The sequence below is a fragment of the Oryctolagus cuniculus genome, chromosome 7 (genome assembly GCF_051225735.1).
Source record: "Oryctolagus cuniculus isolate XC-2025 breed Fujian yellow rabbit chromosome 7, ASM5122573v1, whole genome shotgun sequence".
Lineage (NCBI taxonomy): Eukaryota > Metazoa > Chordata > Mammalia > Lagomorpha > Leporidae > Oryctolagus > Oryctolagus cuniculus.
Genome location: NC_142873.1, coordinates 145,830,497 through 145,854,721, shown reverse-complemented (window position 1 = coordinate 145,854,721; position 24,225 = coordinate 145,830,497). Strand labels below are relative to the sequence as shown.

At 47.2% G+C, this 24,225-nt stretch overlaps 1 protein-coding gene across 13 annotated transcripts in view; it reads left to right on the top strand.

The window, feature by feature from the left end:
• The first annotated feature begins 2,948 nt into the window (after window positions 1-2,948).
• Window positions 2,949-24,225, top strand: part of DHDDS (dehydrodolichyl diphosphate synthase subunit) — a 38,282-nt gene continuing 17,005 nt past the window's right edge. For 2 of the 13 annotated variants that reach the window (XM_089301279.1, XM_089301276.1), the window contains exons 1-6: window positions 2,949-3,007; window positions 3,472-3,589; window positions 5,509-5,625; window positions 9,465-9,607; window positions 12,640-12,756; window positions 13,561-13,662. In XM_089301279.1, coding sequence (XP_089157405.1) covers window positions 3,527-3,589; window positions 5,509-5,625; window positions 9,465-9,607; window positions 12,640-12,756; window positions 13,561-13,662 — 542 coding nt within the window. In that variant the 5' untranslated portion in view covers window positions 2,949-3,007; window positions 3,472-3,526. Of the gene's footprint in view, window positions 3,360-3,471; window positions 3,727-5,508; window positions 5,626-9,464; window positions 9,608-12,639; window positions 12,757-13,560; window positions 13,663-24,225 lie in introns of all 13 variants that reach the window. The other 11 variants (XM_089301284.1, XM_089301283.1, XM_089301281.1 and 8 more) reach the window with 6 other exon arrangements.

Here is a 24,225-nt window from a genome sequence, read left to right as displayed (position 1 = left end):
CCTACCTCACTGTGTTGAAACGGGACAAATGCAATAGAACGCATTGGGTGATGTGTGTCTGGTCCTGGGTTCCTGTCTCCCCCAAATGCTGCCCCCCTTCAGTTATTGTATTGTCTGGGCTTTGTAGGACTTCACTGCGTCTCTGAGTTGGTGATTGCTAGGTGGCCTAGTTTGTGTAAATATAATGTGTTGGTCTTTCTCCATGTTCTTTTGGGGTTTTATTGTTTACAAACTTCTTTTTGTATTGAGAGAAAAATAGCCAAAGCATCTTTGACAGAAGGTTCTGCACCAGGCAGAAGGATCTGAAACACGGGAGGCTCTCTTCTTGAAGCGGGGATCTTAAGCTGTCTTTGGTGTTCCCCTTCCCCTATCCTATTCTGGATCTCTGTCCTTAAAATTTGACTCCTAACCTACCCTCTTCTCCATTCCCCCACCCACACTTAAACACTGAATCCTGGGTGTCTCCACACATCTAAAGGATTCATGCAAAAATCCTGAACAAAATAGGAAGCTCCGCCCCTTGTTCCCAACCTCCTGAGTCAAGACCATTTCCTGATGGGACTCATGCCAAAGACTTAAGACACTGATGCATTTGGATGGGTCAGACCTCAATTTATCCGAAAGAAGAGAAGCTATTGGGCACCTTCTGTGTAGAAAAGGGGTTTGGAGATCAAGAAGGGGACTATGAATGTACATCCAAGTCACTCAGGAACTTTTATGCAGGTGCAAGAAACTTATGTCAAAGTGGCCATAAGATTGTTTGATAGGAGACGGACGAATGTAACTCCATGTTTACTGCTAGAAACCAAAGCTTTATGTGAAATCTTGAATTTATGGGCGGGAGGGAGGCAGGGTAGGAAAGCTTGCGTCTGTTCTTTGGCTGACCCCCCCCCCCATTCCTGAACTGCAGGAGAATAAGCCCCCTTGGGTTTGGTGACCCCATCACTGGGGAGTGTGTATTTGAAGGTTGATTTTTGCTGTACTGGGTTCCTCCTTTCCCATTTTCTAATTGCTTTGTAACACATATGCTGACTCTCCCCATCCCTTCTCCTTTCCCTGGGGAAATACAATGAATAAATCAAGACTTATTGGTACTGAAACTGTCATCTCCTTGTCAGTTATTTAGGGTGCTTTTCTCCCAGGATTCCCACCTGCTTGGATGGGGACTCAGAAGTCACAGAAGAACCATTAAGTTTTTCTGTTCGGTCACTTTGTTAAGGAATGAATCTTGAAAGTTCAGTCCTCTTAGCACCTCATTATGGTGGATTTTTGTTTCTAGTTAAGGCTCTTGTCCTCTCCTTGGAAGCTGCCACATTCAAGAGGGGATTAGAGGCTTGGCATGCATAAGAATGGGGTTGCCTGTGCCACTGGCTGGGATGAAAGGATGGGGCCTTGGCTTGGGGCATGAGACCCTAATAATAGTCCCCTACTCCTCAAAGCCCTTTACAAATCGTAATTAATTAACCCCTGCAGCACCCCAAGGAATGGAAATATGTGGAGCTGGGGAAGTTGAGGCCAGAGGAGATTCACTGACTTGATTTAGACAACATTCTCTTTGAGTCAACGTTTGCTAGCCTTCTAATGAACACTGAGTTTTTAAACATTCATCTCCCCCGAGGGGAAGGAGGATTTAAAAAGGATAAAACTTAATTGGAGGCAAACCAAGTATTAACACAAAGTGCAAGGAAACAGAGAAACTGGATTAAATCCTCGAGCCCTGGCAACATTACCAGAGTGAGGGTAGGAAGCTTCCTATCAACTCCAGGGACTTTGTGGCCCCTTAACTAATTGTACCCAGAGTCAGAGGTGACAGTGGATGCTCACAGCCAGCAAACCACTGAGCTTCAGTAAATATTCTTGGAAAACGCAAATAAGCGAGGCTGAAATTTGCTCCTAGGTTGCAAAGCCAGGACGGGAAATGTTCACGGGCGGGTTACTTTTCTCTAGGGCTTTCTTCAAGTATGTTACTCCATACATGACCCTTTCATCGGGGAGTGGAAGGCACACAGTGGCTATGGGATGGACGGTGTGCAACAACTGCTTGATGAGATGAGCCATGCGAAGTGAGAGGCGGACGGTCCTTTGAAAATTCTGTCACCTACGCAAATCATCCATATGGAGGTTGCGCTATGAGTTAAAAGAAAAATACTGGTCGCATGAGATTCTGTAAAGTTTTTTTCCCGTTTTTATTTGAGGAAGTCGAAGTAGCAATTTCTCCTGTGACTCAGTTCTTAAGATTCATGCACCATTTTCTAAAAGCTCTTAAAGCCCTCCCTCCGATCTCTTTAAAAAAAGGATGGGTACAGAGCTGACGCCGATTTTGTCTCCGTTAAATAATGACCTGGGTTTTGCAGAACTCCTTGTAGCCTTACCTCTTGTAGGAACCTGTAAATCCTACCATCTGGGTGCCCTAAAGCAGCACAAAATGGACGGACATTCAGCGCCCCTGTAAGACTAACTGGGGCTAGCAACTGGTTCCCAAACTAAGCACAGAGCAGAAGTATGACTTAAGGCTTGTACCAGGGCTTCTAACGAAGTCAGACCTGCGGCTTCCCAACGTAGTGCCCGGCTACAGAACGACGTCAGCGGCCTAGGGGCGCCTCAACTTGCGAGGCGGGATCCCCTTCGTGCTTAGCTGACGGCACGTTTGCCGGAGGCCGTCCGATCTGGTCCGCAGGCCTCTCGCCTCCCCCTGCCGGGCTGGACCCAGCCTTCCCCAATGCACGGCCCGAAGCCCGGCCGGCCGCCCGCCCGCCCCTGCTCCGTCACGTGGGCTCAGCTTCCACCCTCGCCGCCGCCCGCCGCCAGCGGACGAACGCGCACTGCAGGGCCACAGAGCTCCCGCCGCTCCTTCCACTACCCGGCAGGCGCAGGGCCACGCCCCGCCCATTGGCTGGCGGGAGGAGCGTGGCCCAGCGCGCTGCGATGACGTGGTCTTTCAGCGCCGTGTCGTGAGGAAGTGTCGGCCCACTGGAGCCGTTGGAAGAAGCCCAGCGGAGCGGATCAGGTGGTGGGAGGAAGGGGTGAAACGGAGGAGAGGGAGATGGCTGGGCGGGGAGGCAGCTGCGGGAAGGATCGAGGGACAGCCGAGGGAACAGAAAATTACAATACCAGTGAAGTAGGAGGTAGCGAGTGCCGCAACTGCACGGGTTGGTGACTGGGAGCGCAGAATGGGAAATGACTTGGGGGAAGATGGAGGAGGACGCGGCGAATGATCGAGACGTAGGCGCCGTGATGTGGCAGCAAGCAGATGTAGATGTTCAGAAGAAGTGAGTGCAGATAATGAGGAAAATGGCCAGGGGCCAAGGTGCACGAAGCCAGGAGAACCGGAGAGGTCTCATTGGCCGGTGCAGTTCTACGTAAGATTCTCGTGCTAGTCGCGCTGTGCAGTCGGGGATCAATCTCGAGAAATCCGCTGTAGCTGTTTGCAAGCCCTGGTGACGTCTCCCTCTCTTTTCTTGTTTATGCAAGGTTTCCAGACTGGTGTCTTGTTATTCTGGGGTGATCCTCTGACCGGGCGAGAACTATGTCATGGATCAAGGAAGGAGAACTGTCCCTTTGGGAGCGGTTCTGTGCCAACATCATAAAGGTGAGCAGTGGGCCAGAGCACCGGTGGACCTTCTGGTCGTGTGCATAGTCTTGCACCAAAACCTGTTGTTGAATCTGAGCAATGCATGATGTGAAGTGGAACTCAGCAAAGGAACCAAAGAGCATTAAAACTGCAAGGTAACTTCAGATGGCTGTGTCCGCGGATTTTTGTCCTAACTGGGAGCCGGGGTGAGCAGAGACTGTTAGATGTTAGATTTGTTTCTCTGTACGTTGAATCATTGATCCTAGTACCATATGCTGGATTTTTAAAAATTTACTTTTAATTTTTCAATTTATTACTTATTTGAGAGAGAGGGAGGGAGAGGAAGCTTCCGCCTGCTGATTCACTCCCCCACTGCCTGCAGTGGCCAAGGCTGGACTGGTGAAGCCTGAATCTCAGTTCAGGTCTCCCACGTGGCAGGAACTGATGACTTAGCTGTTCCTTTTGCCTCGCAGGTCTGTGTTAGCAGGAAGTCAGACTCTTGAGCCAGAGCTGGCGTCAAACCCAGGTTCTCCGGTCTGGGATGCAGGTGTCTTAACTGCTCTGGATTTAGATGGAAAACTAATCCCCATTTTTGCTTACTGCTCTGAGCCAGATACGTTTTCTTGCTCTGATATACTTACTGAAGGTTATATTTTTATGAAAACCCTGATGTTTGATTCTCTGTAAAATCAGAAGATCCGAAGCACATTGAGTCTCAGGCCCCGGGTGGCATTAGTTGGTTAGGCCTGAGAAGTGGGTGCACCGATTGTGTGTGTGGAAGACGCCTTCTGTGTTGACTGTGCCTGTCAGCATCCTTCCTTTGCCTCCTGGTTGAGGTCCAAGCGAATCGCAGTGGTGGTGAAGAGCATATGATTTTTTAAAAAAGATTTATTTATGCATTTGAAAGGTAGAGTTCCAGAGAGGGAAGGAGAAAGAGAGACAGATCTTCCATCTATGGTTTATTCCCTAAATGGCCTCAATGACTGGGGCTGGTCCAGGCCAAAGCCATCAGCCTGGAACTCCTTCCTGGTCTCCCACTTGGGTAGCAGGCAGCCAAGTGCTTGGGCCATCCTCTGCTGCTTTCCCTGCATTAGCAGGGAGCTGGATCAGAAGTGGAGCGGCTGGAACTCAGACTGGAGCTCACATGGGATGCCAGCGTCACAGGTGGTGACTTAGTCCACTGTACTACAATGCTGGCCTCAAAAGCATATTGTTAAAGATGAACTCTGGGCCGGCGCTGCGGCTCACTAGGCTAATCCTCTGCCTGCGGCGCGGCACTCTGGGTTCTAGTCCTGGTTGGGGCGCCAGTTCTGTCCCGGTTGCTCCTCTTCCAGTCCAGCTCTCTGCTGTGGTCCGGGAGTGCAGTGGAGGATGGCCCAAGTGCTTGGGCCCTGCACCCGCATGGGAGACCGGGAGGAAGCACCTGACTCCTGGCTTCGGATCAATACAGCGCGCCGGCCATAGCAGCCATTTTGGGGGTGAACCAACAGAGGGAAGACCTTTCTCTGTTTCTCTCTAACTCCGCCCGTCAAAAAAAAAAAAAAAAAAAAAGATGAACTCTGGAAGCAGACAGACTGTAGTGTGAATGTCTACTTTGCATCTTCTGAGCTGTTTGACTTGTGCAAATCACTTGATCTCAGTGAGCCCAGTTTTTTATCTATAAAACTGATGTGATACCATTTACCTTATAGAGTTGTAAGATAGATGAAGTAGGAAGAGCCCAGTTTAGTATTTGGCATGTAATAAGTCCTCAATAAATATATAAATAAAAACAAATGAAAGTGCCGAATGCTCTTTTATTGAGCTACAAGTGTGAAATGTCTAATTCTGTTCCCCAGCAATTTTATCATATAGCCCAACCCTGTCAGCCTGAGGGATAGTGCTCCCCTCATCCCCAGAGAATAGGAGATCTGTTCATCCGTCTTCTTGTCCCACAGGCAGGCCCCATGCCCAAACACATCGCATTCATAATGGATGGGAACCGCCGTTATGCCAAGAAGTGCCAGGTGGAGCGGCAGGAGGGCCACTCTCAAGGCTTCAACAAGCTGGCTGAGGTGGGTGTGGGTGGCAGAACCCAACGTGAACAATCCATAGAGGACTGGGCTCTGGGTTTGCTATGGTCTGAGTGTTTTGATAGCTCATTCTCTGTTTTATTGCTTGCTTGCTAACTCTGTGTCTGTCATCCAGTAACATTTTTTTTGAAGAAATGGTCACAGACATTAGTTCCCTGTTTCTTTTTTTTTTTTTTTTTTTTAAGATATATTTTTATTTACTTGAAAGACAGAATCACAGAGAGAGGTTGAGACAGAGAGGGAGAGAGGCCTTCCACCTGCTGGTTCACTCCCCAAATGGCCACAATGGCCAGAGCTGAGCTGATCCAAAGCCAGGAGCCAAGAGCTTCTTCTGGGTCTCCCATGTGGTTGCAGGGGCCCCAAGTACTTGGCCCATCCTCCACTGCTTTCCCAGGCACACTAGCAGGGAGCTGGATCGGAAGTGGAGCAGCCAGGACTCAAACCAGCGCCCATATGATATGTCAATGCTGCAGGCTGGGGCTTTAACCTGCTGTACCACAGCGCTGGCTCCCATCCAGTAAAATCTTAAAGAAAACAAAATATTAGAGATGAGAACAAAATTGCTTCTTCTTACCATCTTAATAAGTTTTAATATTGTAAGTTTTATCCAATTTTTATAATATGTCCTACACAATTTAGCATTTATAAAATTGAATTCATGGCTTCAGTTTACCTTAGTTCTACATGACATTTTGGCAAGTATGTTTCTAGGTTGAGCTATAGCCTTTCTAACTCTATGTTCTCATGACTGTAGAACATTTTATCATGAGGTATTGACCTGATCTGTTTTGCTGCTCTACTGTTATTGGGTACTATAAATAGTAGTTTTAGGATAAATTCTTAGAAGTGACGTTTCTGGAGCAAAAGTTGGGTGACTGCCCATCCTGCTTTGTCCGGGCTGAGGGGTCTCTCAGGGCATAGACCTTTCAGTGTTGAGCTGGGGACAGTGCTAGGCAGACTGGGGCATTACTGCACAGGCACCCCGAGCACTTTTTGGTTTGAATGCATGTTGCAGATTGGAATATATTACATTTCACAGTAAGAATGTAACAATGCAACCTTTATGAAACTAAGAAGATTGGAAATATGGTTCATAGCCCACAGGACCAGGCCCAAGAACATGGCCTAATTCCAAGGCAGCAATATTTTTGCCTTGATTGAGTGGCAACGGAGTCCTCTCTAACACTATCCAGAAGTCTTTAAGTTTTTAGACCCAGCTCTTTTGTAACTAACTGTGAGGCGCAGTGCTTAAGATTTAGGCTATGGAGACACTTAGAACTCAGTGGCACCCTTGCTGTTCTACTTCCTGGCTTTTTGACCTGCAGCAAGTCATGTGGCTTCTCTTTGCCTCAGTTTCTTCATCTGTAAAACGGGGTTAGCAATCATCTCTATCTTAGGAGATTGACAATTAAACAAGATGCAAAATGCAAAGCATGTGGCACAGGGCCTGACACAAAGGAAATGCTCAAAAAATTGACGTGTAAGTGTGGCAGCTATGTTGACTGAGGTCAGTGCCTTGCAAGGTCTGTGAGGCCTAAACCTGTTCAAGTGTCGTGTTCTCCCTGGAATTTTCTTGAAGTAGAAGTGGATTTGCTTGCATGCATGTCTGTTAAAGGATTAGGATATTTATTTGAAAGACACTCTGCAAGTGAGTGTGAGGAGAGAAAAGGAGAGATCCATCTTCTATCTGCAGGTTCACTCCCCAAAGAGCTACAACAGTGGGCAGGGCCAGGCTGAAGCCATCTGCCAGAAGCTTCACCAAGTCTCCCCTATGAGTGGCAGGGATGTGTGCATTTGAGCCATTATCCACTGTCTTCCCAGGCACATCAGCAAGAAGCTGAATCAGAAGTGGAGTGGCCAGGACTTGAACTGGCGCTCTGATATGGGATGCAGGCCTCTCAAATGGTGGCTTAATTCACTGCACCACAACACCTGCCCTAATTCTCTACCTCTGACTCCAGTGCCCCATGTCAACATTGGTGTTCTCAGCTCCAGCCTGCTCTCTACTTTCAGTGGTGCTGCTATATAGCAGCCTCAGAAGACTAAGTATAAATATGAATTTCAGTTCTTTTAAAATTGAGAAATAATTTCATAGAGTGAAAAGCACAGATTTTGGGGCTTTGACAATTGGCATTCATCTTTCTAAACCAGGGGTGGGGAATATCTGGCCCACGGCCTGAAATCATTTAGTCTGGCCTTGCCAAGACAACTGCAGGTGGGACTTAAAATTCAATAAATCTGTACCTGGCTAATTTTTAAGTTGATAATTTTATATGGACTGCAAATGATGTTGTAAATATCCAAATGACCATTGGCAGAATAGAAGATTCCCCATCCCAATAACCCATATTCCTGACAGTGTAGAACCATCTCTCTAGAAAATTCCTTCATGTCCCTTTCCTAGTTACCTCTGACCCACCTCCACCTTCTTTCTCTACTACTACTGTTTTGATTTCTGTAATGATAGATTAATTTTGCCTGTCCTAGAACATCTTATAATAAATCATACAATAGTTTTGTAGATTTTTGACTTTTTTTTAAGATTTATTTATTTATTTATTTATTTGAAAGGCAGAGTTACAGAGAGAGAAGGAGAGACAGACAGAGAGATCTACTACCTGCTCCCCAGATGGTCACAATGGCTGGGGCTAGGCCAGTCCAAAGCCAGGAGCCAAGAGCTTCAATCTGGGTCTCCCATGTTGGTGCAGGGGCCTAGGAACTTGGGCCATCTGCTGCTGCTTTTCCAGGTGTATTAGCAGGGAGCTAGATCAGAAGTGGAGCAGCCGGGACTTGAACCAGTGTCTATATGGGATGCCAGTGCAGGCCACGCCTCAACCTGCTGTGCTACAGTGCTGGCTCTGATTTTTGGCATTTCTTCAATTATGAGCCTATTTTTATTTTATTTATTTAATTTTTACAGGCAGAGTGGACAGTGAGAGAGAGAGAGACAGAGGGAAAGGTCTTCCTTTGCCGTTGGTTCACCCTCCAATGGCCGCCGCGGCCGGCGCACTGCGCTGATCCAATGGCAGGAGCCAGGTGCTTCTCCTGGTCTCCCATGGGGTGCAGGGCCCAAGCACTTGGGCCATCCTCCACTGCACTCCCTGGCCACAGCAGAGAGCTGGCCTGGAAGAGGGGCAACCGGGACAGAATCCGGCGCCCCGACCGGGACTAGAACCCGGTGTGCCGGCGCCACAGGTGGAGGATTAGCCTAGTGAGCCGCGGCACCGGCCGAGCCTATTTTTATTATCTATGAATTAGGCATGAAAACATTTTGAAGTGGTTATTTTAAGAATCAAATAAAATAATGTCTGTGAAAACTCTTTGCAGACTATTAAATGCCTCACAGTCATCCCGTTGTTGCTTTTATTCCTGTAATGCATCACCCTCTCAGTCTCTCCGAATCGTGTAGTTTCCTTGTGTTTTCTGTGGTTCATTAACCGCTTGGTAGAGATGCACTGTGATCCCGTTTTACAGACAGGAGACAGAGGCCCAGAGAGGTTAAATGATTTGCCTGTGTGTTCACATAGGATGCAGTCAGAGACTAGAGCTTAGATCTTCATGCCCTCAGTGGAGTGTTCTTCCCAATAAGTAAAAATGGCTTCAGCATAGTACTAAGACCACATTTTTCAGTTTCTTAAATGGTGTTTTCTGCTTATTTGGTCCATTAGTCTAACATAAGCACCGGTGTTATCCTACCTTACCCAGGTTTGGAGAGCAGAAAAATCTCTCTCCCACCTCCAACTCCAAGTCAGGGCCAAAGTACTCTTACTTCCCTTCTCGTTCCTCCTTGTATCCCATCTCCTTGCCTTCTCCCCTCTTAGACTCTGCGCTGGTGTTTGAACCTGGGCATCCTTGAGGTGACGGTCTACGCATTCAGCATTGAGAACTTCAAACGCTCCAAGAGTGAGGTAGACGGGCTAATGGATCTGGCCCGGCAGAAGTTCAGCCGCTTGATGGAAGAACAGTAAGATGCTGTCAGAGGAGAGAATGTGTCTTCGTGTGACCTCCAATCTCCCCTGACCCTCACAACTCTTGTCTCCCCTGACCCTCACTACTCTTGTTACCTGAGGCTTACTTAAGGGTCTCTGACTTTTCAGTGTTCGATCTCTTGGGTGGCAGACATCACAAATGGGAACTATTCTTTCTTTCTGCCTGTTAAAGTGGGTATTTATTTGAGGACATTGAAATGTTTCACAAAATTCAAGGAATTACAGTCAGCCTCAGGCATAGCTGAAACCAGGGATTAAAATCAGTGAGGTAGAGCCTCTTCCACACTCCCTCCTGTCTCTGTGACCAGCTCTCTGCCTCAAGAGAGCAGCCCAGAATGAACTAAATCCTTTAATTGGCCTACTTTTGATCATGTTTCTGCCCCAGAACCAGTGGACTGTGGACGGGGGTCTAGAGTGAAAGCAGCTTGAGGAAGTCTTTTTCTGCTGCGTGGTGATCCCTAAAGTGTACTCTGCACCCTGCATTGTCTTCCTGAGGGGATGGGTGAGGCATGAGAAATGTAGTGTCATTCTTAGCTGTTGCTGAGTCTGGGATTAACTTAGGGAACAAAGTCAAAAAGGAGCAAAGAGAAGTTCAGTGGAGATTGTTTGCTTCAAAATGTGGAGCCCTCACCTCACTACAGAATTGCCTGTACATCCTCATTACAGCCCTTGTCTGCCCAGCTCCTGCCTATGCCAGGACAATAAAAAGAGGATTCTAGAGCTGTGTTAGAGATGGGTCCAGCCCAACTTGCTAGGCAACTGGTTCTGTTATTTCTGGCCCTTTGTGGGCCAGGATATTGGGGAGGGTAGCCAGGCTTCTCTCTGCTTGTATTGGGGTGTGGAGACTCTGGATCAAAGACATTACTCTCTCGTGTCCCTGTTTGGCTCAGAGTTTACTGCCCAAGGGGCTGGGGATGGAAGCTTGAGGTTTAAAAAAAAGGGGGCTGGGGGGGAACGCAGCAAAGGTGAGGCACACACGCTGTCACACAGCTGTCAGGCAGGCAGAGCCAAGGGCACACCTGGATCTCCCTGACTCCAGAGATGAGCTGTTGTCTACTACACTGTTCTAAGACAGAACTACTGTTCTACAAAATCAAAATGTGCCGGCGCCGCGGCTCACTAGGCTAATCCTCCGCCTAGCGGCGCCGGCACACCGGGTTCTAGTCCCGGTCGGGGCGCCGGATTCTGTCCCGGTTGCCCCTCTTCCAAGCCAGCCCTCTGCTGTGGCCAGGGAGTGCAGTGGAGGATGGCCCAGGTGCTTGGGCCCTGCACCCCATGGGAGACCAGGAAAAGCACCTGGCTCCTGGCTCCTGCCATCGGATCAGCGCGGTGCGCCGGCCGCAGCGCGCCGGCCGCGGCGGCCATTGGAGGGTGAACCAACGGCAAAGGAAGACCTTTCTCTCTGTCTCTCTCTCTCTCACTGTCCACTCTGCCTGTCAAAAAAAAAAAAAAAAAAAAAAAATCAAAATGCGTGGCACCAGAGCTGTCACTAAGATTGCGCTAATCAGTTAGTAGTGGAGAAAGCAGTTGTAGTTTGACAGGAAGTCCCAACCAGAGCAAAAAACCTTAAAGGTGTTTTTCTGACAATATGCCATGCAACCCCATAGTTCCGAGGGGTGGATGTGAGAAGAACCCAGCACGAATGGGGTCTGGGGTGCTAGTTTGAGTTGAAACAAGTTTGTGAGCCGGAAAACCATTAGCCCAGTTCAGTTTGTCATCGGGAAGCTAAAAACCCGTGAAGAGAAGGGCTTTCCCCAGTCACAGCAAGCTCGTGGCAGAGCCTGGTCAAGAACCCAGATCTCCGGGCTCTTCACCGGCGCTTTGGCAGCTTCTCCTCTTGCAGACCTCACCAAAGTTCAGCCTCTGCTGTCTGAGAATAAGCAGGCACTGTCATGTGCCTATTCTCACTTATCATATGCCTAGGAGGGGAGAATATGGCAGGGATGGTTGTCATCACCAGCTTACAGGTATGGAGGCAAGCAGGTAGAAACTGAGCCTGAGAGAAGCCAAGTATTTATGCACGCTTAGCTGATAAGAGCGGGCAGTAGGACTCGAATCTAGCTGTTTTTCAGATTTTGCTTTGATTTGACCAGAGATTTGTCTGCACTGTCTCTGGTAGATTCTGAAAAATGGGTGATGAACCTTGATGGTGTGTGGCCGGAGTTTATATAGGGTGGACGGGCTATGAGTGTGGCCTTTGGGTCTAGATCAGGGTACTCTAGGAGGTACCTGATACCCCCGTCCCACAGTAGGCTTCTCGTTGCTAAGCTCTCCTTTCCCAGACATGAAGTGTTGGTTTTCTCGGTAGTGTTCCTGGGTGAGCAGGGCTGGTTAGGTAGCGGTGAGGTCATCCTCACTGTCAGTTCAGGGGTTACTGTGTGGAAGTAGTGTCCTGTCGTGATCAAGGACAGGCTCTGGAGCCAGCCTCTTCAGGGTCAAGTCCTTATGTCCATTCACCAGCTGACTGAAAATCCTTATTTCCAACTTCCACGTGCCTCCATTTTCTTGTCTGGAATAATGGTTCATACCTCATGGCATGAGGATGGACTGTGTTGGTGCAGGTAAAGCATTGAGACCCATGCCTGGTGCTTAGGAAACATTAATGTTAGCTGTTTCACCAGAACATAACAAAAGTAACAGCAACAGCTCCTGCCCTGGAGTGTTCATTTGGCAGAATGGGACAAGTATCACAGAGAGCGCACCTTGCCAACGGTGTAAAGTGCGGTTAAGAGTTTAGGTTCTCGAATCCGACCCAGGTTTCAGTCCTGACACAGCAGTTGGTGACTGTGTGACCTTGGACAGTGCCTGTCTGACTGTCCTGTCTGAGGCTCAGTGCTGTGGTAGACTTTCAGGGTTGCTGAGGGGACACAGTGAAAGAAGACACGTGGGACGGTGCCTGACACACAGGGGAGCATCACAAACTGGTAGCTGATTGTAGTTTAAGCACTGTGTCTTCTCCAGCTCAGCAGGTGCTCTGCCCCGACTCTGCCTCCTTTTCCCCAATCAGGGAGAAACTGCAAAAGCATGGAGTGTGTATCCGTGTCCTGGGTGACCTACATTTGTTGCCCTTGGATCTCCAGGAGCTGATTGCACAAGCTGTACGGGCCACTAAGAACTACAACAAGTAAGCTCTGAAGGAATCTGTCAGTTTTTGACTCTGTTTGCTTTAGGGAGACGCACTTCTTTGGTCTTCCCTGGTCTGTGTTTGGTGTGGGACAGTGAGGGAGTACTTTGAGATACTTGCACTGCCTCCTTCCATGCGGAGGACATTCTGCAGTACCGTGACACATGTGTGTATACATATACACGTATACAGTGTCTCATACCCTTGCTCCTTCATGTGCCCACCTCTGCTTTGATACATGTGTACACTGTGTTTGTGTGTGTGTGTGTGTGTGTGTCTTTAACTTGACAAGGGATGGGGTGGGAATGCAATAGCCCTCATCCCTGGCTCTTAGAAAACAGATCCTTCAAGAAATTCTTTTTCTGTCTCATTCCTTTAACCCTGAATAGTGTGAGCCTGGGAAGTCGTGCAGAGGGGAATAGATCAGTAACCCAAACTTCATCATGTGTGGCTTTGGAGCGTGATGTGTGGCAGTGGATTTGCTCTACACCAGATCTCCTTCCCTTCCTCCTTTCTTGTGTTGGTGTCACAGTGGATTCAAATGCTCTGAAAACTGGTTGGCAGTGGAAGGGGCTGAAAAGGTCGGGGGCCAATTAGGGCTGTTTAGTATTTGTTTTATAAAACTACTGCCATGTTACTCCAGGAAAACACACACAAAAAACTTGCTTTCTCACCTTTGAGAAAGGTCTGCAGTTACCCTTGGTTTGTGTGTGTTCTTTAAAGGAAGAGTCGCTCTGTAATCCATGACTCCAGCCATCAGTCCCTGACCCTGTTTGGTAGATCATTCTGGTCTTCCCTCCTCAGGTGTTTCCTGAACGTGTGCTTTGCATACACATCCCGTCACGAGATCAGCAACGCTGTGAAAGAGATGGCCTGGGGAGTGGAGCAAGGCCTGCTGGATCCCAGGTATCCCAAGTTGTTTCATGTGGTGACAGACAGGGAGAAATGCACGTGCCAGACCATACAACCAACCCGTGCCTGTACTTCACCAGAAGTCAAAATGGGATTTATAAAGACTTCCCCGGTACAGAGGTTAGGATGAGTTAGTGCAGCCTACCTCAGCATTTGAGTTTACTGCATGCCAAGAAACCCCAGAGAAACGGCAAATCAGGCAGCAAGGCCTTGTCATTCAGTAAGACATGAGACCCTGTGGCTCTTCAGGAAGGTATTTTGTTGAGATTGGGGTCTTTCAGGATTCTCGTGTTACAGCTCCAACAACATTGCAGTACCAAGAAGATTGTCAGTCACTGGGAACATGGAATCCTAATTGTTAGAGCTAGGAGGGACTTCAGAAGCTACCTATACATTACTATTTATGTAACTTTTAGTAATAATATTAGCGAATAATAAGGTATTTTAAAGAAGTTCTTGGAAAGTAGAATTAACAGATAAGTTTACGAGTGGGCCTTTGGCCTGGCACTAAGGTGCCAGCTGATCTATCTGCCTCCCATATTGGAGTGCCTAGTTCATGTCCCAGGTCTGTTCCCAGTTTTAGCTTCCTGCTAGTGGGAATCCTGGGAAGCAGCAGGAGATGGTTCATGTAATTGAGTCCTGCCACCCACATGGGAAACCTGGATTACATTCCTGGCTCCCAGCTTCAGACCAACCCAGACCTTGCTTTTGCAGGCAAAGTAAATAAAAAATCAATAAATTGCTCATTCTGAATGGAATAAGAAAGTGACACTTTTATATATAGGTTTATTTATTTATTTGAAAGGCTGAGTTAGAGGCAGCCATCTGGTTCTTCCTCCTGGGTTACGGAGGCCCAAGGACTTGGCCAGTCTTCTGCTTTCTCAGGCACATCAGCATCTCATGTGCATCAGCAAGGAGCTGGGTCAGAAGTGGAGCATGCAGGACGCTAACTGGTGCCACATGGAACACTGGCATCACAGGCAATGGCTTAATTTCGCTGTGTCACAACAGTGACCCAAGAGTAATTTTTTTTTTAAGATCTATTTATTTATTTGAAAGGTGGAGATACAGAGAGAGAGAGAAAGAGATCTTCCATCTGTTGGTTCACTCCCCAAATGGCTGCAATGGCCAGGGTTGGGCCATGCCAAAACCAGGAGCTTCTTCTGGGTCTCCCACGTGGGTGGCAGAGGCCCAAGGACTTGAGCCATCTTTGACTGCCTTCCCAGGCACATTAGCAGGGAGCCAGATTGGAAGTGGAGCAGCCAGGACAAATAGGATGGCAGCACTGCAGGCGGCAGCTTAACCTTCTACGCCACAGCACCAGCCCCCAGCAGCAACATTTTTAAAAGCTACTTTATGATTGTCTTTCCTCCATAACAGTTAAGTCATCTTCCTGTGTCACATAGTTCATTGATTAAATCATTCACTCATTCAACACATTTTTTTGGTTAATTTTTATATATATATTTGAGAGACAGCCAGACAGACAAAGCAAGCTCCCATCTGCTAGCCCACTTCCTAAGCCAGGGCTGGGTTAAGGCCAAAGCTGGGGGCCAGGAACACAATTTATTTAAGTGCCAACTTTTTTATTTTTTTATTTTTTTTTAATTTATTTGACAGATAGAGTTATAGACAGTGAGAGAGAGACAAAGAGAAAGGTCTTCCTTCCGTTGGTTCACTCCCCAAATGGCACTACGGCTGGCACTGCGCCGATCTGAAGCCAGGAGCCAGGTGCCTCTTCCTGGTCTCCCATGGGGTGCAGGGCCCAAACACTTGAGCCATCCTCCACTGCCCTCCCGGGCCACAGCAGAGAGCTGGACTGGAAGAGGAGCAACCAGGACTAGAACCGGTGCCCACATGGGATGCCGGTGCCACAGGCAGAGGATTAACCAAGTGAGCCACGGTGCCGGCCTCAAGTGCCAACTTAAAAACACACATTGCTATACACAGGGATTCAGTGGTGAGAGTAAGTATATATTTCCATGGGGCTGGCGCTGTGGTATAGTGAATTAAGTGACCACCTGCAAGGCCGGCATCCCATATGGCCACCAGTTTGAGTCCGGATGCTCCACTTCAAATCTAGCTCCCTGTTAATGTACCTGGGAAAGCAGCAGAAGATGGCCCAAGTGCTTGGGCCCAGACACCCATGTGGGAGACACAGGAGAAGTTCCTGCTGGCTCCTGACTTGAGCCTGTCCCAGCCCCAGTCATTGCATCCATTTGGGGAGTGAACCAGCAATTAGAAGATCTCTTTGTCTCTCCTTTTCTCTCTTTAACTCTGCCTTTCAAGTAAATAAATACTACATCTTTTTTTTTTTTTTTAAGTGACAATATGATAAGGCCTAGGATTTGCTTTTTTAGTATTTATGTATTTGAAAGACAGAATTGCAGAGAAAGAAAGAGAGGCAGAACAGAGAGATCTTCCATTCACTGGTTCATTCCCCAAATGGCCACAACAGCCAGGGTGGGAGAGACTGAAGCCAAGAGCCGGGAGCTTTTTCCAGGTCTCCCTCATGGGTGAAGGGGCCTAAGGACTTTGGCCATCTTCTGCTGCTTTGCCAGGCCATAGCAGGGAGCTGGATGGGAAGTAGAGCAGCTGACTTAAACCAGCCCCCATATGGGATGCCAGCATCACAGGCAGCGGCTTTACCTGCTACACCACAATGCTGGCCACAATAAATAAATCTTCTTTTAACAAGAAGAATTTATAAAAAGAGAAGTGGACCTGCAGAGAAGGTCCCCCAAAGAAATGAGTAGTGACCTGTGTAAGCAGAAAGAATAAGAACTGCTAGAGACGGGGGCGGGAGTGTAAGGAGCTCATTGACTGAAGAGACTGTGGGTCTAATTCAAGTAGAGAGTGTCAGGAAGGGAGCTTAGATTATGGCGGTGGTGCTGGAATGGATAGAGAGGACCACATCAAGGGCTACAAAGTAGGTAAAATCAAGAGGGCTTGATGGACTAACTCTGGGGAAAGGTGTCCAGGGTCTGTGACTTAGGTAACAGTGGATAGTCGTGTCCTTTATGTTGCTGAAGAAAGCCAGAAGTTTGGCTGTGGCTGTTGATGTAGATGTTGAGCTGGCAGTTAAAGGGGTTGGGATGGAAATAGCAGTGTGGAGGTCATTTGTGTGGCGGGGAGGTAGTATGCAGAAACAAAGGGGGTCTAGAGTGAGAAAAGAGGGTGGGTCTAGGAAGCTTTACCTTTACAGGCTGGATACAGGAGAGTGAGCCTTCGAGGAAAGAGAATAAACAGCCAGAGAGGTAGGAATAAAATGAGGTAGCCAGTGTTACAGAAGCCAAGAGAAGAGGAAGTTTGTTGATGCAGGATGGGGAGAGCCATGGGCACTGGTGAGAATACCATTGTTGAATACTATTCAGAGGTCAGATAAGATGTGGATTGTTAGGCCGGCGCCGCGGCTCACTAGGCTAATCCTCCGCCTAGCGGAACCGGCACACCGGGTTCTAGTCCCGGTCGGGGCGCCGGATTCTGTCCCGGTTGCCCCTCTTCCAGGCCAGCCCTCTGCTGTGGCCAGGGAGTGCAGTGGAGGATGGCCCAGGTGCTTGGGCCCTGCACCCCATGGGAGACCAGGAAAAGCACCTGGCTCCTGGCTCCTGCCATCGGATCAGCGCGGTGCGCCGGCCGCAGCGCGCCGGCCGCGGCGGCCATTGGAGGGTGAACCAACGGCAAAGGAAGACCTTTCTCTCTGTCTCTCTCTCTCACTGTCCACTCTGCCTGTCAAAAAAAAAAAAAAGATGTGGATTGTTGGGGACTGCATTGTGGCCTAACAGGTTAAGCCACTGTCTGCAATGCTGGCATCCCACATTGGCACCAGTTCAAGTCGCAGCTGCTCCACTTGTGATCCAGCTCTCTGCTAATGTGCCTGGGAAAGCAGCGGAGGGTGGCCAAAGTCCTTGGGTTCCTGCTGCCCATGTGAAAGACTTGGATGAAGCTTCTGGCTCCTGGCTTTGGCTTAGCCCAGCTCTGGCCATATGGTCATTTGAGGAGTGAACCAGCAGACAGAAGATCTATCTTTCCCTTTAATCTTAAAAAAATAAATATATAAGGCCGGTGCCTCAGCTCACTAGGCTAATCCTCCGCCTGCAGCGCCAGCACTGCGGGTTCTAGTCCCGGTCGGGGCACCGGATTCTGTCCTGGTTGCCCCTCTTCCAGGCCAGCTGTCTGCTGTGGCCCGAGAGGGCAGTGGAGGATGGCCCAGGTCCTTGGGCCCTGCACCCGCATGGGAGACCAGGAGGAGGTGCTTGGCTCCTGGCTTCGGATCGGTGCGGCGCGCCAGCCACAATGTGCCAGCCATAGCGGCCATTTGGGGGGTGAACCAATGGCAAAAGGAAGACCTTTCTCTCTGTCTCTCTCACCGTCTAACTCTGCCTGTCAAAAAATTTTTTTTTAATTAAAAAATAAATAAATAAATAAGATATGCATCATTAGGGTTGGCTTTGTGGCTCAGCAGGTTAAACTGCTGCCTGGGACACCAGCATCCCATATAAGCACAGGAAGATGGCCCAAGTGCTTGAGCCCCTGCACCCACAGAGGAGACCTGGAGGGAGTACCAAGCTCCTGGCTTCAGCCTGACCCATCCCTGGCTGTTGCCACCATTTGAGGAGTAATCCAGTAAATAGAAGCTCTCTCTCTCTAACTCTGCCTTTCAAATAGAAAAATCTTTTTCTTTTTTAATTTAAAGATGTAGATTGTTGAGGAAAAGACAGGGTACTGGTTAAATTGGTGGTAGGAGGCAAGTAGGAGGATGACAGAAAGGGATACACAAAAATAAGTAGATAGAAGTTATTGATACTGTTCTAATTCGTAGCTTGTTATTCATTGTGTTCATTATGTTATTGTCCTTTATAATTAATGTGTTTCAATACAATATAAAATAGTATATTAAAAATAATATGCTAGAAAGCCCTTGGGCAAGTAGGTTTAATATATGTTCATGCCTAGGACTGGAATTCTGGTCTTGCCTCCTGTCTGGTGTGTTTTGCCCTCACTACATTGCAGTGACCTCTGACTGTAACTTGCTTCTTCTCCAGCACATTTTTCCATCGTCTCTGTCCTGCATAGTTTAGTTATGTGCCTCTGTGAGGTTAATCATGCAGACAGGCTGTGGACTGGGCAGGACTGCCTGCTTCAGGAGGCTGATGTCTGAACCCACCAGCTGCTATGGCTTGGTGTTCATTTCAGAGTGCGCTGGTCTCAGCCAGAGGCAGCTATCTCTACATTATTCAAATCTAGAAAAATCCACATTTATAACAGAAAGTCAGTGAATTCATTACAATCAGGCGTTCTCTTCAGATAGCTGATATTTTCCTGTTCCTTTGTCACCATCATCTAACTTTGCATTTTCCCTTCTTCCACATATTTTTTTTTTCTTTCTTAGCAATCAAATTAGTAGATTGTTCTGTGAGTCTGGAATTATGGAAGGAATTAGGTTGAGCCTAGAAGATAGTTAATAAACTCTCTTCCTTTGAGTTACCTTGAACAGATCATTTGGCGTCCTATAAAAATCTATATTCCTTATAAAACAATAGTGATGATAGTGATGATAATAATAATTGCTAATATTTACTAAGCCTTTACTCTGTGCCATGAATTTACTTAGTATTCCATGTATGTTAAATCTTTAGACCCTATAAGGTAGATACTTTTTTTAGTCTTTATTTTGAATGAATACTTATATATTTATGTATTTTTTCTTCTTTTTTATATTATTTATTTTAATCTACTTAAAAGGCTTAAAGAGGGAGAGGGAATTTTCCATCCACTGCTTCACTCCCTTAATGCCCACAACAGCAATAATTGCTCCATGCCAAAGCCAAAAGCTCAGAACTCAGTCTGTGTTTCTCATGTGGATGGCAGGGATGCAAGTACTTGAGCCATCATCTGCGAGTTCCTAGGATGCATTAGCAAGAAGGTGGATTGGAACACGCAGCCATTATCCCTATTTTTAAATGAGAATATGAAATGGAGAGGAAATGTAATTTGTCCAAGTTCATGGTAAAGCTTGGAGCCGGCATTTCAACCTGGTGTTAGAACCTGTGCTCTCATTCACTGTGGCATACTGACTGCCTCAGTGGAAAGTTGAAATGAGCAAGAAGCAATATAATAATAAAAAATCAACAACATTTACTGGATCTTTTGAGGCAGGTTTCAGGCTAAGAGTTCATCTTGCTTATTCTCATTTAATTGTCATAAAAGTTAGTGACTTTTATATGTCTTGTTTTATAAGGCAATGTTTTGCTTTTGTTTTTAAATTATTTATTTGAGAAACAGGGAGCTCCCATCTACTGGTTCACTCCCCAACTGTGTAAATGACTGGAGTAGCCAAGAGCTCAATCCAGGTCTGTCACATGGGTGGCAGGAACCCAACTACTTAGCCATCAGTGCTACCTCTCAGAGTCTGCATTAGCAGGAAGCTGGAGTTTAGAGATAGGAATCAAACCCAGATACTCTCATATGAGATGGGGCATCTTAACTTCTAGGCTGAACGTCCACCCCCGAAGCTAAGATTTAAAAATGTTAATTGACCTGCCAAAAGTCACCGTGTACCTGGGGGAATAGCCTGGGCTCCCGCAATGACCATTTACCTTGAAAGTCCATGTTCTTCATCAGTATGTTTCTCCACTTTGACTATAAAAACTAAATGCTAGGGCCAGCACTGTGGCATTGTGAGTAAAACTGCTGCCTGTAGTGCCAGCATCCTGTATGGGCACTGGTTCGAGTCCCAGCTGCTCCACTTCCAATCCAGCTCTCTGCTATGGCTTGGGAAAGCAGTAGATGATGGCCCAAGACCTTGAGCCCCTACACTCATGTGAGAGACCCAAAAGAAGCTCCGGGCTCCTGGCTTCAGATCAGTGCAGTTCGGTCGTTGAGGCCGTCTGAAGACTGAACCAGCAGATAGAAGACCTCTCTGTCTCTCTCTGCCTCTGTCTCTCTATAACTCTGCCTTTCAAATAAGTAAATCTTAAAAAACAAACTAAACTAAATGTTGTAGAAATGTTGTTATCATAGGGCATATTTCTTTGTACTTTTGTACCTTCTAGAAAGTGTCTTCCTTGCAAAATGGTGTTTGCAACACACTGACATATTCTGAATCCCTTGTTTTCCTGCCCCAGGCCATTCACTGTTGTAAAAGATCCTTGATGTTGCCAGATCTCCCTTCCAGAGGCTGTTGCCATATCTTCATTATAGGTTTCTTTTTTTTCTTTCTTTCTTTTTTTTTTTTTTTTTTTTTTTTTGACAGGCAGAGTGGACAGTGAGAGAGACAGAGAGAAAGGTCTGCCATTGCCATTGGTTCACCCTCCAATGGCCGCCGCGGCCGGCGCGCTGCAGCTGGTGTACTGCGCCTATCCGAAGGCAGGAGCCAGGTGCTTCTCCTGGTCTCCCATGGGGTGCAGGGCCCAAGTACTTGGGCCATCCTCCACTGCACTCCCAGGCCACAGCAGAGAGCTGGCCTGGAAGAGAGGCAACCAGGACAGAATCCGGCACCCCAACTGGGACTAGAACCCCATGTGCTGGCACCGCAAGGCGGAGGATTAGCCTATTGAGTCGCGGCGCCGGCCACATTATAGGTTTCCATTTGATTTTATTTTAGATTGGCCATTCCCTAACATGCATAATTTATTAGGGAGGAGCCATTATCTTATTGAATATTTATGCCCTTATCCTTCCAAATTTTTTTTTAATTATGGTAAAATACATGTAATATAAATTTTACTATTGTAATGATTTATAGAGAGGCATTGTATAAGTATACTCACAGTGTGGTATAATCAGCACCACTATTTCCAACTTTTTTACTCATCCCAAACAGAAATATTAATTTTAAAAAAGAAAACAACCTCCCCAATGCATATATAATTTTATAAATGTAAGAATCATACATATTCATTAGAGACAATTTGCAAAATAAAAAATATATATATATAAATGAAAAATTTAAACCTTCTAAGATCCTAGCCTCAGCAACACCCTGGTAACACTTATTTTAAGTGTTTCCTTCCAGTTCTGTGTGTATGAGTGTGTTCAATTAATTAACTATGTTGATCTTTCCCATCAAGTTGTGATAATGTCTAAGTTTGGGTTCTAGGTTGCTGGAAAGTTACATTGTCAAATACTTTTTTAAAGCTCTTCACATTCAGAAAGCCAGTACATGTTTAATTCTGAAATCTATTTTCAATCATTCATTCATTTATTCAAACACATATTGAGTCACTGTGCCAGGTAGGTCCTATGCTGGAAGAGCAGGAAAACAGATGAATATACCGAGGGGTTTTCCCTCAAGAGCTCACAATCTAATTCATGCACAATAAATCCATGGTGTGGTTTACTGCAGTCATGGAGGTGCTACATACACAACTTCTCCTGACATCATGTGATTAGGTGTGGTTGGGAGTTAGCTGGAAGCTGGAATCATCTTTTTTTTTTTTTTTTAAGATTTATTTATTTATTTGAAAGTCAGAGTTACACAGAGAGAGGAGAGGTGTGTGTGTGGGGGGGGGGTCCTTCCATCTGCTGGTTCACTCTCCAATTGGCCGCAACAGCCAGAGCTGCACTGATCTGAAGCGGGAAGCCAGGAGCTTCTTCCGGGTCTCCCACATGGGTGCAGGGGCCCAAGGATTTGGGCCATCTTCTATTGCTTTCCCAGGCCATAGCAGAGAGCTGGACAGGAAGTGGAGCAGCCGGGTCTTGAACCGGCGCCCATATGGGATGCCAGTGCTTCAGGCCAGGGGGTTAACTCACTGCACCACAGTGCCGGCCCCTGGAATCATCCTTTTTAAAAAACTTTTTGTCTTTAGTGACAGCAAGAGAGAGGATATCTTCCATCTGTTGGTTTAGACCCCAAATGCCTGCAATAGCCAGTGCTGGGTGAGGACAAATCCAGGAGCTAGAACTCCAGCTCGTTCTTCGACATGGGTAGCAGGGACCCAAATACTTGACCATAATCTGCTACCTCCCAGGTTGCTCTAATTAATAGGAAGCTGGATTGAAGTAGTAGTGGGATTTGATTCTTGGCACGCTGATATAGGATGGGGCATCCCAAGCAGCTTCTCACCCCACTGTGCCACAGTGCCCACTCCCAGAATCATCCTTTTAAAACACAAATCCAATTATGTCATTAATATTTATACAGATAAAACCACAATATGAACAGTTCATACCATGAGTCGTATTTTTTTCACCTAGTTTGTAATATGAAAACACTTTTCCATGTTCCATGTTAGTAGAAATTCTTCATATCTTGGTTTTAATAGTGATAGAATGGATCTCCCTTTAATTTACTTAACCATGCTATTTGTTGGGTATGTTGACTGTTTCCAAGTTTTCATTATTATAGATAATACCACAATGAATTCTTTGAACTTTTTTTTTTTTTTTTTTTTTTTTACAGGCAGAGTGGACAGTGAGAGAGAGAGACAGAGAGAAAGGTCTTCCTTTGCCGTTGGTTCACCCTCCAATGGCCGCCGCGGCCTATCCAAAGGCAGGAGCCAGGTGCTTCTCCTGGTCTCCCATGGGGTGCAGGGCCCAAGTACTTGGGCCATCCTCCACTGCACTCCCTGGTCACAGCAGAGAGCTGGCCTGGAAGAGGGGCAACCGGGACAGAATCCGGCGCCCCAACTGGGACTAGAACCCGGTGTGCTGGCGCCGCTAGGTGGAGGATTAGCCTATCGAGCCACAGCACTGGCCTGAATTCTTTGAACTTAATTCCTGATTTTGAATTGTTTCCTCAGGGTCTGCATCTGGAGGTGGCCATTTCACCTTGTTCTTTTTCTTTTTTTAATATATATGTATTTTTTTATTTTATTTTATTTTTTGACAGGCAGAGTGGACAGTGAGAGAGAGAGAGAGAGAGAGAGAAAGAAAGGTCTTCCTTTGCTGTTGGTTCACCCTCCAATGGCCGCTGCAGCCAGCGCTGTGGCCGGCACACCGCGCTGATCCGATGGCAGGAGCCAGGTGCTTCTCCTGGTCTCCCATGGGGTGCAGGGCCCAAGCACTTGGGCCATCCTCCACTGCACTCCCTGGCCACAGCAGAGAGCTGGCCTGGAAGAGGGCAACCGGGACAGAATCTGGTGCCCCGACCAGGACTAGAACCCGGTGTGCTGGCGCCGCAAGGCGGAGGATTAGCCTAGTGAGCTGTGGCGCTGGCCTATATATATGTATTTATTTTAAAGATTTATTTATATATTTGAGACGTTACAGACAGAGAGAGGGCGAGACAGAGGCAAAGATCTTTCATCCACTGATTCACTCCCCAAATGGCCTCAACAGCTGGAGCTGGGCCAATTCGAAGCCAGGAGCCAGGAGCTTCTTCCACATCTCCCACACAAGTGCAGGAGCCCAAGCACTTGGGCCATCTTCCACTGCTTTCCCAAGCCATTTCAGAGAGCTGGATCAGAAGAGGACATGAACTGGCACCCTTGTGGGATGCCGGCACTGCAGGCGGAGGCTTAGCTTACTACGCCACAGTGCTAGCTAGAATGATAGAGGGAGAGACAGAGATCTTCCATCTGCTGGTTCACTCCCTCAAATGGCTGCAACAACTGG